Here is a 15,128-nt window from a genome sequence, read left to right on the forward strand (position 1 = left end):
GACCCCCAAATACGGTATTGATTTATCGGCCCACTGCAGCGACAGGGGTTGAGTCCACGGAGGTTTTACTGGACCTCGTCCTAGGGAAATAGCCATTGATTTTCAAGATTCACTTCAAATCCTGACACTGATTCAGATTCAGGAACTATTTCTACTTTTAAAAGTTTATAGTTATTCACCATATCCTGTTTTCTTTAAAAAAAACAAAAAAACATGACTGTACCAGTAATTCACAAGAGAACAATTGTAGTAAGGCAGTGAAAGAAGGAGCAGTATTCTGCCATCCTAGGCCTACGTCCCAATAACAACCCTAGTGCTAGTGCTCCCCATCATCTTGTATGTTGTACACCCTCCCATATTAATGCCAAATAACCAGCAGGTGCTGAGATGTCAAGGTGCGGCAGTACAATAAACTCCAATGACTTGTTGTCTTGCAGTGAGAATGCAGAAAATATGTATTTCTTCTCTGAACTTGCCCTGACACTTAACGAGCCCGATGACAGCAGTGCGCCCACAGACAGCCGGCTCCGGCCAGACCAGCGATTAATGGAGAATGGCAAGTGGGATGAGGCAAATGTGGAGAAGCAGCGGCTGGAGGAGAAGCAGAGGGCTGTCCGGAGGCAGCGGGAGGCGGAAGCTGTAGAGGCCTTGGAAGAAGGTAAATTGCATAGAATAGATGCATTACAATGACATTTGTGTCTACTTATTTAAATTATTTTTTACAAACAGGATCAGGCAGTGACTTTGGACGCAGTCTTCATATCACTTAGTTTGCCCTCCCAAGGCAGGTAGAAGCTGTGCAAAAAGCATTCTGTAACCATAGCAACCAAACTAATTTTAATTGTCATTTTTGTTATGATGCAAATGTCTAAACGTTTAATATGAGCAACATCACTTTTACTTGTCAGTCAAGGAGTACACTGATCTCCCTGTTGTCGCCATACATGTTGTTTGTCTTTATTAGCTCTATACACTGCACCATAGAAAACATAAAATTGTTCTGGCATTCGCCAGACTGAATGTTTCATTTAAATGGTCCCAATATTGTGCCCTGAGAATGTTCGGAGTTATGCAAAGGTTGCAGAACATCTTCTTACCTGTTACAGCGTCTACTCACTTTCACACTTTCATTGCAGGTAATGACTATGAAGGATATCTACCATTGTGGTTTGAGAGGAAGGTTGATCCATATACTGGCGAGCTCATCTGTGTTTACAAAGGAGGATACTGGGAGTGCAAAGAAAAACAAGACTGGTCTAAATGCCCTGATATTTTCTGACTTAATCTGGGACAATAAAAATCTCACAGATCTCACCTCCCTCGAGCTGGGCACGCAGGGTGCAGTAGAGACCAGGCTAAGACACTGCAGCGCTCAGGAACAGACGGCAAGGGCCGAATTCCTGGGAAACAGAAATAAAAAAAGAGCCAAAACACATGCCAAAATAAACGCATCCGAGTGGGAAAACCAGGGGAAACATGGATCTGAAGCATATTTTCTAAAGATAAAGAATCTTGTATTACTACAGTTGAATTATTTTTTTTTAGCAACTAATAAGGGTTGGGAAATAATATTATCTATTTTATTGATGTCATTTAACATTTGATTTTATATATATATATATATATATATATATATATATATATATATATATATATATATATATATATATATATATATATAAACTATCCTAATTGTAGGGTTTTCCCCAAGTCTGAAGTCAATCCTTCGTATGTGCAATCTTACATTTTAGGATATAAAAGGTACTCCATAGGTATATTATTTATTTATGTACAGTATAGGCATATATATATTCTCATTAGCAAATAATGAAGTACGCTTTTAATTATGGACAGCAACTACATGACAAATTATTATAATAACAACGACCGTTAAAAAGAATGTGTACAAAAAACGATGGGTCCGTTACTCAGTTTAATATAGTAAAAAACAAAAGATCACTGTGTAATAATATTACTTTATTTTTGAAATGACTAGTGCACTTTTATTGACATTTCCAAAGATCTGTGCCCACATTTACAAGGCAGACCTATCCATACAGTAGCATCTAGGGCAGGAAGAGATCAGGTAAGCGAGTAAAGCACAGTACAACACTGTCTTGTAAACATGGGCTATTAGTGATTGCGTGGTAAAGAAATAAGTCATTGCGTTTTAAGGCATTGTTGTTTTCTATATTTTATTATTTATTTTTACTGTTGTGTAAGCATGTCAGACACGGTCCCATATTCTGGTTTTCCTGCAGAACATCAGACACATATTACTGTTCATTAGTCCCCAGTAAGGTGCAAGTCTGCTATTGTAAGCGACACAGAGACCCCTCAAAATACGTAGTATAATTGTTTTATTTCTGTTCACTATTGTTAGCTGGTATACGCTTTAAAACTTCATTTTTGTATTTTCCTATTAGAATTAGAAGACAACGGGCCTGATTCATTAAGGATCTTAACTTGAGAAATGAAAAAACAGTCTGTATTTAACTTATGTGCAAAACAGAATACTAATTTGCACCCCTTGCATTGTAACATGGTTTTGTCCAGGAGACTGAAATAAGAAGTTTCTTAAGTTAAGATCCTTAATGAATCAGGCCCAACATTCTTATTTTAGAAATGACTTGGGCATATCGGACAACAGAGGTATGGAACCTCTGGCTTAGCAGGTGGTATTGAGTCTTGGTCCCTGTGGCTGGTGGGACATGAAGGGAATAACCGCACATTGCCTAAAGGTTTATTCATCTTTGTAGTGTGTGGTTTGGACTGTAACACACATTCAGATGTAAAGGGGGAGAAGAGTTTGCCATACGGATTAGTGATTTTTTTATTTGTTTATTCAGATGCATATATGTGAATCACAATCACACATTGGGCATGATTCATTAAGGAAAGTAAGGCAAAAAAATTAGTAAGTTTTCTTTTGGACAAAACCATGTTACACTGTAAGGGGTGCAAATTAGTTTATTGGCTGTTTTTCCATCTAACACACAAATACTTGATAGTTTTATTTTTACACTGAAATTTAAAGATGATCTAGGACATGCCCTACCCCAACTATAAATCTGTTATCACATTTTAAATTGACCTCCCCCTCCAATGCAACATGGTTTTGCCTAGGTGCAAAGTTACTCTTTTATTTTGCTTTACTTTCCTTAATGAATCGGGTCCTTTGTGTTCTGACAGCTGCTTTATATAGAGCTTTTTACCATTGGGTGAACACATACAAACCACATAATAAATGAATGCAGGTAGCCATATGGATCCAGTGGCATTATTAGGGTGGATTGCATAACAAGACAACAAATCATGTACAAACCATACTAAGACAGTAAAACACGTATGCCCAGTTGATGGTGATATAGAGTCCTCCCATTCAAACCGTGTATTTAGTATACAACGTAGTTTGTGACCTATACTAGGGCAGGATTCATATATTTCATGCTCAACTTCTTGTGCATAATATGTGAAAGATGTGATGTGTTTGACAAAGAGTGTGGGAATGGTACACTATTGTTGTGTTTTGCCCCTGTGATAGTTTCCCTTCTTACTATACTATAACTACAAAAATGTCACTCTTGTCCTTGGGATCATTGGCCCATGTAGCTACTGCAATAAAATGTCATTGCTATGTCACATGTGCACATGGGTTAATGTCCTATTCATATTCATGTGAAGAAGCATCATACAAGCTTCTCCTACATTTTTGTTTTTATTTTAGAACGTTCTGATCCTGTTTAGTGATTAACTGTAGGACTTGTTACAACAATATAGCAAGGTGGATTTAAATGGCATCTAAAATGACACTTTTTTTGTATTTATCTGCCTTCTCAATAGATCAAACTGTTTAACACAAAAATAATTATTAAGTGAGATTCCTACAGACTTTACTAGTACCAGTAATGTGCTTATTCACTGCCAGGAACTCTCCTGCATCAACCTTTTTAACTATTCTGGATAAGTTATATCTACCTACATGACAGAACATTTCCTGATATTGTCTAGTAAAGCGGAAATGACATCTGACATCTGACATTCATTATGGAGAACAGGTTCTGTAATGCCCCATTAAGAGTTAATGACATTCATTTTAGTAACTCCTTATAAAAACAAATTGCATTATTAGACTTCAGTTTTTAAAATAACCTTTTTATGTCAACTAGAGTAAGTGTAAGGTAATATGCTTTTTTTATACAAACAACAATATTGTGTTCATTTTCACACTACAGTTAGATACGGTGACTTTATTAGCATTAATTGTTATATTTGGCTTTGCTGAATCATTTTTTAATTATGTTGTCTGTCTGAGAACTTTGGGATTATAATTTACCCCATATAGTGTAAAAACTGAAGTAGTTTTAGAAATGTCACTAGCGATAGCCTTCCTAATATTACTGCAACTGTATTTTTATATCTATATATCTATAACAGTGTAAGGACCGCTCAACGTGTATAAAAGTAGAACTTTACCAGGGGCCACTTACATAGAACTTCTGCCACTCTCTGCAGTGACACAGCTGAATATGCTCCTTCTAGCACAAACCAACATGCAGGTCACCCCAGCACTTAATGAACGAAGGAGCAGTGCAGGACGAGTGTTACCATATGTAATGCAGCTTTCCCAATCTAACGGAAGTTTCTCCAATAGTCTTCTATTATAAGGAGGGCCGTGAACTTTTACTTCTGTGTGAGAAATACAATGAGCTTCCTTACCCTGATTTATACACTATTTCATTGTAGAAATGCCTATTCTAAAAACATGTTCAGACTAACCTATAACTTCAGGTATGATAATTATAACAGGTTACTTTCTGTATAACGTTGACTTGTGTGAAGGATTTGGTGATGTCCGATGCAGGACAAAATTGTACCCGTTTTCCAGTCTTTCGATTTGCAAGCACTTCTCTTGCTTAGGAATTGTGACTGTTTAGTGGCGAGGGCTGGTTTCAGGGTCTCTCTTATACTGTATGTGCACTCTGAGCGGGTCTGCTGGTTACACACAGTGGTGTCTTTATAGGATCTTGCTGTGATAATTTTATAGTGCCTGAATCCGCTGCCTTCAAACATCATGCAAGCCTTTCAAATTATAGGTCTGTTACATTTCTAAACCTTGAGATTTTTCAAAGTACTGCAGGTAAGTAAAAACCATATAATAATCCACAGTGCAGCCAGATAGTTCTCAGCAAGCGCTCCGGTACAGTATTATAGTCTGTTTTATAGAATACAAATAAAAGATATGAGTGAAACTAGCATCAAGGTCACAGGAATAATATTTCCAATTGAACCCACTATAAGCAACAGAACTATTTGTCATTATATCCTGAAAACAATGTGTAGAACTCAGGTTGTAGTAGTTAATGTTTGTATAAGATATCTCAATAATGTAAAGCATCTGGTCTCATTACTGTGAAGTCTCCATGACAACATGGGATGGAGGACTTGGGACCAAAAAAGACAACCAAAAGGACGAACGTACATGAACTGGTTATATAGTGACTGTACTGATGGCTTGCAGATTATGGATACTTTGAATGAAAAGATTGTATTGTCAGAAGCATGGTGGCTATATATGAAATGTTAATAAAAGAGTTAAGCTGTGAACTGTGATGCATCCACTCTGTCGTTGTCTCAGTGACTCGTTCTCCTTGTAATTCCCTCTGCCTTGCTCTGATTGGACCAGTAGTCAGCTAGCCTCCTGATTGGTTCCTGTCAGTATTCATAGATACCTATTATTACATAGCTATGTAAATACTAAACATTTGAATCACTCACATGGTATATTACACATGTTAGGGATGAGGTGGCCGAGAGCTGAAGGGTGTCAAGCACAGGTCTTGCTTTTATTCTGTGTTTATTAGATGCTACAGACTTAAAACGTTGTCCCAGCAAAACACCCATTTCATATGAACAACCCAGATGGGAACACTGTAATTTTAAACATGCTTTTCAGCCCTCAATGCTATATGACCAATATAACAAACAAACTGGACCAACACTTCTTTTTCTTTCATACGGGAGTATGATGGAAGTGTTACACCAAGGTTTTGGTCATATAATTTATTGATGGGTTTGTGTGAATGCTTTTGAGCCACAAAACACGTTGTGCTTATATTACATAGCCAGTCTCCATCTGCACAGCGTGTGGTCAGAGAGACGTGTTCTTGGAGCATATGTATCTATATTCAGGTAAATGGAATAGCAGCAGATAAACTTCACAGCCTGACCTGAAAGAGATAAAAGAAATAACAGAGAAAAAGCAAACCATAGATAGAAAACAGCAAACGTACCACCCCGCTTCACCCCCAAACATGTAACTCACCCCCACCCGTCACCGCCCCAACCTGTAATTCATCCATCCTCCGCCATTCTGTATTTTATTCCCCACTTCCTCATTCTCCACTGTCAAATTCATTCTTCTTCCTGACAATTCTTACCTTGTGTAGAGCAGATGAAAAGGATCTCAGTGCTGTGAGGCTGTTGCTTATCCATGTCATTGATAGGCAGGGAGTGTGGTGCTGTGCTGCAACATCACAGAGCAACCCCCAACTTACAGCCTATCACTGACATGAAGGAGCAGCATGAGCAGAGGAGAGGATAGGGTACCTTCAACCTGCTGGCACCACTCAGATGTCATCAAGTTTGCACAATTATAGGGTAGGTAAATGGTATTAGGCACCAAGGGTGGAGACAACATCCAGTCCCCACAGACCCACCAAAGATCTGTTTGCCTCTATTGTTGGGAGGAGGCCTAGGACAGCTGGTCTGGTGCCAGATTAACCACTTGCAAGACTTCTTGAACAAAGGTTTTGTGGCATAGTGAAAGCCTATATATCAGTGCTTAAAACAGACATTTTTCACATCGCTGTTTTGGAAGAAGATAACGAGGAGTCTTAGCAGTTCCAAGCTAAAGATTCACAATGTGGTGTCTCTAGACCCCCAAGAAACAAGATTTATCCAACACTGTTTGGATGACCTGGATAATCATGGACAATTAAAAAATTTGAGAAAGATATCCAGACGCAAGGCGTCATTGACACCCTCACAAAGAAATCCTGGGGCAAGATCTTGGGCTCATAAAGCCGTCCACCCACAAAGCCAACCAAGCGACTATCCTCGTAATATCATCTGTAAACTACACTACCATATAGTATGTGAGGAGATTACAAAGAGTAGAAGGAACATATTTTAATGGACATAAGGTCTAAATATTCCAGGACCACTTCTGGTACCCCATTCAGTAACAACAACAATTAATTCATAAATATTTTAGTTCTAGTTTTCTACTGTTCTGAGACATTACTCTGAACATAATTAAAATGTTATAGTAATTAGTTTACCAATAACTTGAGACCTGTACTGGATATTTCAGACTAGTTCTTAAATTAGAGGTGTGGAATGTTCGTTATATGAAGACCACCCCACCCCCTTCAAAGTTACATTAAGGTGCCAAAAGTGGGTCAATATTGAGGAAGCACTATTAAGGGACCAGCGAGTGCGATTTCTACCCTGTCTGCCCACCAGCCTCGGCTTACACTAGCCCCACGGTTTGTTTTACACTGGAGATTTGGGAAAAACTACGTCTGATTTGGCACTATATCCATTCCCACTCATGCAAATTTGGAATCACCCACTTTTTCCTTTAAAATGCAACGCAGCCTTTGCCCAACTTTGGTTATCAGTGGGATTGGATAGATTTCTCCATATAATGGGGAAATATGCTCAAGGTTTCCGCAGCGCCGTAAACGGCACAAACAGTACACTATACAGGGTAAAACAATACAGAACAATAAACGCAAAGTACCAGACCTTCAGAAACTCCAGGCAGGCAAATACTGTAAAGACGGAGCGGAAGAACAGGTGTGGAGACAGGAGGGGAGAGGGGCCCTGCTCATACGAGCTTACATCCTAAGGGAGGGTAAACAAAATCAGGCACAAGAGGGAGCCAGTGAAGCAAAGGGGAGAGAAAAGGAGCCAGGGGAGAAACAAGAGGTGAGAGATTAAGTGGATGGTTGGTAGGCCTTAAGGAACAGGTGAGTTTTAAGTGCCCGCTTGAAGGAGCACAGATTGGGTGAGAGACGGATGGAGCGAGGGAGGTCATTCCAGTGAAGCTCGGGAGAAAGTCTTGTATTCTTGAGTGGGAAGAGGTGATCAGAGTGGAGGAGAGGCGGCGATCATTGGCCGAGCGCAGGGAGCGGGCGGGAGTGTGAATGAAGAGGAGGTTAGAGATATAAGGGGCAGTAGACTGGGAGAGAGCCTTGTAAGTGGTGGTGAGGAGTTTGAAAAGGATTCTGTAGGGGAAGGGGAGCCAGTGTAAGGCAAGACAGAGAGGGGAGGCAGAGGAGGAGCGGCGTGAGAGGCAGATGAGTCTCGTAGCCGCATTAAGTATAGAGCGGAGGGGGGCGAGGTGGGAGCAGGGGAGGCCAGTAAGGAGGAGGTTGCAGTAGTCGAGGCGGGAAATGATGAGAGCATGGATGACAGTTTTGGTGGCATCTTGAGAGAGGAAGGGACGGATGCGGGCAATGTTACGGAGTTGGAAGCGACAGGCTTGGGTAAGGGATTGAATGTGGGGGGCAAAAGAGAGAGGAGTCAAGAGTGACTCCTAGGCAGCGGAGTTGGGTGACAGGAGATAGTGGAGTTGTTAACGATTATAGAGAGGTCATGATGGGAAGGGAGTCTGGGTGGGGGAAAGACAATGAGTTCAGTTTTGGAGATGTTAATTTTAAGAAAGCGTGAAGACATCCAGGATGAGATGGCTGAGAGGCAGTTCAGTTACACGAGAGAGGATGGAGGAGAAAAGATCAGGAGAAGAGATGTAGAGTTGAATATCATCAGCATATAGGTGATACTGAAGACCAAACAAAGAGATGAGAGCTCCAAGGGAGGAGGTATAGAGCGAAAAGAGTAAAGGGCCAAGAACAGAGCCCTGAGGGACTCCAACAGGGAGAGGGGAGGGGGTGGAGGAAGAACCAGACGTGGATACAGAGAAGGAGCGGTTAGCAAGGTATGAGGTGAACCAGGCATGGACAGAGCCAGAGAGGCCGAGAGAGAGTAGAGTTTGCAGCAGGAGGGGGTGGTCCACGGTGTCAAAGGCCGCGGAGAGGTCGAGGAGGATGAGTATGGAGTAGTGACCCTTGGATTTGGCTGATAGGAGATCATTAGTAACTTTAGCCAGGGCTGTTTCGGTGGAACGGAGGGGGCGGTAGCCGGATTGGAGAGGGTCAAGGAGGGAGTTGTCAGAGAGGTGTTTGGTGAGGCGGCTGCAGACAATCCGCTCAAGTAATTTGGAGGCATATGGGAGAAAAGAGATAGGGCGGTAGTTAGCAAGAGAGGTGGGGTCAAGATTGGGTTTCTTGAGGATAGGCGAGATAAGAGCGTGTTTGAATGAGGATGGGACAACACCAGAGAGTGAAAGGTTGAAGAGGTGAGCGAGGTAGGAGCAGGCAGTGGGAGAGAGAGAGAGCGAAGAAGGTGGGAGGGGATGGGATCAAGAGGACAGGTAGAGGGTGGAGAGGAAAGAATAAGGGATCGAACTTCTTCATCTGAAGTGGGGATGAAGGCGGACCACAGCTGGTTAATGGCGGGAGGTGGAGTGGAGAGGGGGGCAGGAGAGCAGTGGGAGGAGGAGATGTTCTGTCTGATGGCTTCAATTTTAGAAGAGAAAAAGGAGGCAAAGTCAGAAGCAGAGAGGGAAGGTGGGACAGTGGGGGGGGGGGGAGGAGTGAGTTGAATGTGAAGTGAAGGAAGTCAGCCAGAGAGTGAGATTTCCTCCAGAGGCGTTCAGCTGTGCGAGAGCACTTTTGGAGGGAGCGGGTGAGTTTGGAGTGCCAGGGTTGGGGAATAAGGCGACGACGGCGGATAGAAGAGGCCGGGGCAACGGTGTCCAGGGCAGTAGTGAGAGTTAGGTTGTAGAGAGAGGACGCCTGATCAGGGCAGGCCAGAGAGGGAAGGGATGATAGGAGAGTATCAAGGGAGGAGGAGAAGGAGATGGGGTCGATGGCGTCAAGGTTGTGGCCTGGAGAGGGTGGCTTTAGGTGGGGTGGGAGCAGGGGCAGAGGACAGAGTGAAGGAGAGGAAATGGTGGTCAGAGAGTGGGAAGGGAGAGTTGGAGAAGTCAGAGAGATCACAGAGGTGAGAGAAGACAAGGTCGAGGGAGTGACAAAGACAGTGGGTAGGGGAGGAGGTCCACTGAGTGAGGCCAAGGGAGGAGGAAAGAGTAAGAAGTTTGATGGTGGCTGGATCAGAACAGTTGTCATTAGGGATGTTAAAGTCACCCAGTATAATGGAGGGCAGGTCAGAGGAAAGATAGTGGGGGAGCCAGGCGGCGAAGTTGTCAAGAAAAAGGTAGGGCCAGGGGGACGATAAATGACGGAGATGCGGAGGTGGATGGGGGAGAAGAGCCGAATGGAGTGGACTTCAAAGGAGGAGAAGGAGAGGGAAGGTAAAGTGGGTATGACCCAAAAAGTGCAGTTAGGGGATAGGAGGAGGCCCACTCCCCCACCTTGCCGCTTGTCTGGTCTGGTGGAGTGGGTGAAAGAGAGGCCGCCATAGGAGAGAGCGGCAGGGGAGGCAGTATCAGAAGAAGTGAGCCAGGTTTCGGTTAAGGCAAGAAGATTAAGAGAGTGAGAGATGAACAGGGTCGTGAATGGAGGACAGTTTGTTACGGACACCACCTGGAGTTCCAGAGGGCGCACGAAAAAGGGAGGAATGGAGAAGGGGAGATATGTATGAGATTGTCAGGGTTGAAGGAGCGAGGGGGGGGGGGGGTGAGAGATGGGACTGAGAGATTTGGGCCCTTAGTGGGGTCAGGGGGAGAGGATGGGTATAGGAAAGGAGCGAGGCGGCATGATGAGAGGTGTAGGGGATTAAGAGAACGGCCGGAGGAAGCGGGGGAGGTGAGAGGGAGGAGCACAGCTGGGAGGGCAGCGGTAGGGAGCTGAAGTGGAACAGAGCAAATTAGAAGCAGGGACAAAGCAGTGTAACCAATGTAGACAATGTAAACGGAGAGCAATAAAACAATGTAAAGTGGAGGAGAATGAAATCACGAACTAAGCAATGTAGACAATGTACATTGGGGAACAATAAAATAAAGGTGGAGTAAATAAAATAAATAGATTAAATTAAATAGATTGGTGGTATCATGAAATGAATGAAATAATGATCTAAGCAATGAAGACCGCGTGCAGTGGGGATCAATAAAATAAAATAGGAGGTGGAATAAATAAAATAAATAGATTATAAATAAAATAAATAGATTAAATTACATAAATGGATAGTTGGTATGGTGAAATGAAACACAAGAACTATAGTGTATAGTGTACTGTTTGTGAGGGCTGCAGGTACCGGGAGAGTTCAGGAGAGTTCCAGGTATTCACAGGAGCAGTTCGTGGGGACCAGCGTTCAGGAGCAGGAAGGTCCAGGCAAAACGGACCAGGGATCAGATGGACGAACAGCCGGAGCAGTGGGGTCGCCTCAGGAGTTGGAGTAGCTGAAGTCCATGGCAGAGCAGCAGGAGGTCGTGGGAGACAGCTCTGGAGGGGAACCGCAGGACTTAAGGAGAACAGCAGCGTCGGGACTGGAGGGACGGGAAGAGGCGAAGTTACAGTCCAGGGCATGGATGGAGGATAGCTCCAGTGGAGGGCGAAGCACGGAGTGTAACGGAGGGGCAGCGGAAGCGAGGAGGATGGGGGAATCAACGGAGGCAGCTGGGAGAGGCCACAGTGTGGGTCCGTCCGGAGCAGAGTGCTGTCATCAGGAGGAGCAGTGAGAAGAACTCGGGAGCAGCGTAGAGGTGCCGGACCAGGGGTGCAGGACGACAGGACGAACGCAGGACCCAGAGGAGACACACGCGGCCTGCAGTTGGGGGAAGTTGCGGCAGCCGGAGGTAGGAGGAAGTGGCGATCAGGAGACCAGGCGGCGGTCACGTGGCGGCAGGACACGGGCTCAGGCAGGGCCAGGAGTCAGGACTCTCCCTTCACAGTCGTCTCGGCGGCCAAGAGCAGCCAGATGGTAGGCCCAAGCCGAAATGCACATGAATTAAGCAACAAAGTGCAAAGAATTAGATTTTGTTTTGTGGAAAGGATAATACATTTATCTTGATTGCACATGAGAATGCTTAAAAGAATATATGTGAATGTATATGTTGAAGTTGTGAGTGTGGCAGTATGTGTATGTTTTTTGTAAACCGTGTAATTCTATTAGTTTTTATGCATTATGGAGTCTTAAGCTTGAGATACTGTAAAGTAACTATTTGTGTTGCAGCTAATAATTTGGAGAGCACTATCTAAGTACTCTATATACCATTTTGGTGCATATGCAACTTGCAGACATACACTTGGAAATTATTGTTTTTATATTGATGTATAACACCATTTTGATATCTTAAATAGCAAATAAACCCATTATTAATGTATATCAAAATAGTGCATTACTGAGGTAAATATGACACAAAATAACAATAGTGTGTATTCGGAAATAAATCTGTTCGGCGTGATGACCATACCTTTTATTACAGTAATAAAGGCTGCTTACGAGGAGACACGTTATTTGACTTTGGGTCTGTGCACACAGGCAATAATTATTTCTCCTCCATTCTGTTTCTGACTGCTGAGGTTATTGATCTCTATAGAGGCACCAGTGTGATGCCAGTCTCTCCACAGTGGATGACGGAGCAGGAACAGGGGAAATATTCTACATTCCCCTATTCTGACATCTGTCTGTGTGCCAGGTATTGGCATTTCTCCATCGTTATTTCTGATCTCCTCGTAAGATAACAGTTCCCCTCCATTCAGCTGTTAGAAATGGGTTGGAGGCGAGATGGATAATATTAACGCTTATATACAGGTAGCTTTACATTTCACTAGAAAATGGGAATCGAGGATGGAATTTTAATAATATCTGGCTTCAGCAATACGTAGACACACTGGGCCTCAGAAAGGGTTGGATGTATTTGCATTTACGTGGTTATGTTGAGTTGCATGTATTTAATCGTGTCTGCATGAAGATAGCTGTAAAGTGCATCAATATACGGTTTCTGCATATCGTAATACAGCCCCATATCATCTTATGTTTTCATGGTATTCCCAGAATTAACACCGTGCAACATGAAGAGAACTTACTCCTTGCAGAGCTAATGATAGGCCGGGGCCCTCTTCACAAATAACCATTCCAGAGCAGCTTTGTCCTGATTGGAAGGAGCATGAGAAAACCGATTTAGTTTTTTTTATGTCTAGACCCACGGGGCTTTCAGTGAATATTGTATCAGTGAGGTTTGTAATTGCCATACAAAACAGTTTTCAAATAAAAATATGTACTTTCAGCAAAAAAATGCATTGTACGTACTACAATCAAGTACTGACCTTACAAAATATCACTTTTGTAGTTACTACACATCACAGATAAAGAAAGAGAATTTAAACATTGACCGGATTGTAAATAGGTGAGGTTTTTATGATCAGTGAAAACGGTGACCGGGAAGCGAGCTTCCTCCAATAAGTATTGCCATTCTTCCAACAAGAGTTTAATAGCAAGGAGTTCCTTGTCTCCAATACCGTAGTTGGATTCTGTGGAGGAAAATATTTTAGAGATAAAGCCACAGGGTCTGAGGGTACCCGAGGAATTCTGGGACAGGACAGCCCCCACGCCTACAGAGGATGCATCAACCTCCAGATAGAATGGTTTGTGAAGGTCAGGCTGAATCAAGATAGGTAAAAAGGTAAAAAAGCTTCTTTGATGGTCTTAAATGCAAGAACTGCTTCATTAGGCCAAGCCTTTACCTGGCCTCCTTAACGTGTGAGAGGTAATGGGAGTAATAAGGGTGGAAAATCCCTGAATAAATTGGCGGTAATAATTTGTGAAACCGATGAAGCGTTGAGTAGCTTTTAATCCTGCCGGCTGGAGCCAGTCAAGGATGGCCTTCACTTTATCAGGGTCCATTTGGAGGCTAGATCTGGATACAATGTAACCCAGAATGGGTACCTGGAATTGATGAAAGAGGCATTTCTCCATTTTGCAATATATGATTCTCCCGTAAGTGAAGGAGCACTTCTTTCACATGGAGATGATGGGAAGAAAGGTCCTGGGAAAATATCAAAATATCATCTAAATAGACCACCATGGACTGGTACAATAAATCCCGGAAGATTTCATTGACAAATTCCTGGAATACAACTGGAGCATTACATAGCCCAAATGGCATTACAAGGTACTCGTAGTGACCGTCTCTGGTGTTGAAGGCCGTCTTCCATTCATCTCCCTTCCTAATCCTGATTAGATTGTAGGCGCCTCTAAGGTCCAATTTAGTGAAGATTTGAGCTCCACGTATACGATCGAACAGCTCAGGGATGAGGGAAAGGGGATACCGGTTTTAGACCATGATGCCATTGAGTTTGCGGTAGTCAATACATGGTCTGATGTTTCTTCTTAACAAAAAAAAACCCTGTGCCAGCGGGAGAGGAAGATTTGCGAATGAATCCTCTTTTGAGGTTCTCGGAGACATAATCTGACAAAGCCTGAGTCTCCGGTACAGATCGAGGAAAAACCCTGCCCCGAGGTATGCTCTTGCCTGGCACCAGATCAATGGCGATGAGGAGGTAGTGATTCTGCAGTCACTTTGCTAAAAACATCAAGGAATTCGGAGTAGACATCGGGAGGGATATCACAGGAGGAAGTAAACCGAGAGGAAATGAATTGTTTTCCTTGAATTGCAGGTGTCAGACAGCATGACTTACAAGAAGAACCCCAGAAGGTAACCTTAGCGTGATGCCAATCGAATTGAGGAAAGTGTGTCCTTAGCCAAAGTAGACCCAAAATGATAGTGTTAATGGATTACGGGAGAACCAGGAATTTAATCCATTCTAAATAGAGAGCTCCTACCATCAGCCGAAGAGGAACAGTGATGCAGGTGAGCCATTAGAGACTCGGTTTCCATCTACTGCGATGAGCGTCAGAGGTTGAGGCAAAGGTGCAGTACCCAAACGGAGCTGCAAGACCAAACTGGAAGATATGAAGTTCCCCGCGGATGCCGAGACCACGAAGACAGACAGAGGTTGCGGATCATCAGAGGAAAAGAGAATAATGGGCATGAGAAATTCGGATTCTTTCAGGGAACATGGAGAAGAGGACTG

At 43.2% G+C, this 15,128-nt stretch overlaps 1 protein-coding gene across 3 annotated transcripts in view; it reads left to right on the top strand.

Moving 5' to 3' along the window:
• OSBP2 (oxysterol binding protein 2) overlaps nt 1-5,607 on the top strand; it is a 184,219-nt gene extending 178,612 nt beyond the window's left edge. For all 3 annotated transcript variants that reach the window (XM_075178585.1, XM_075178590.1, XM_075178588.1), the window contains 2 exons: nt 438-658; nt 1,137-5,607. In XM_075178585.1, coding sequence (XP_075034686.1) covers nt 438-658; nt 1,137-1,279 — 364 coding nt within the window. In that variant the 3' untranslated portion in view covers nt 1,280-5,607. The remainder of the gene's footprint in view (nt 1-437; nt 659-1,136) is intronic.
• Nucleotides 5,608-15,128: the final 9,521 nt, after the last annotated feature.

This window comes from Mixophyes fleayi, chromosome 1, assembly GCF_038048845.1.
Source record: "Mixophyes fleayi isolate aMixFle1 chromosome 1, aMixFle1.hap1, whole genome shotgun sequence".
NCBI classification, from domain to species: Eukaryota; Metazoa; Chordata; class Amphibia; order Anura; family Limnodynastidae; genus Mixophyes; species Mixophyes fleayi.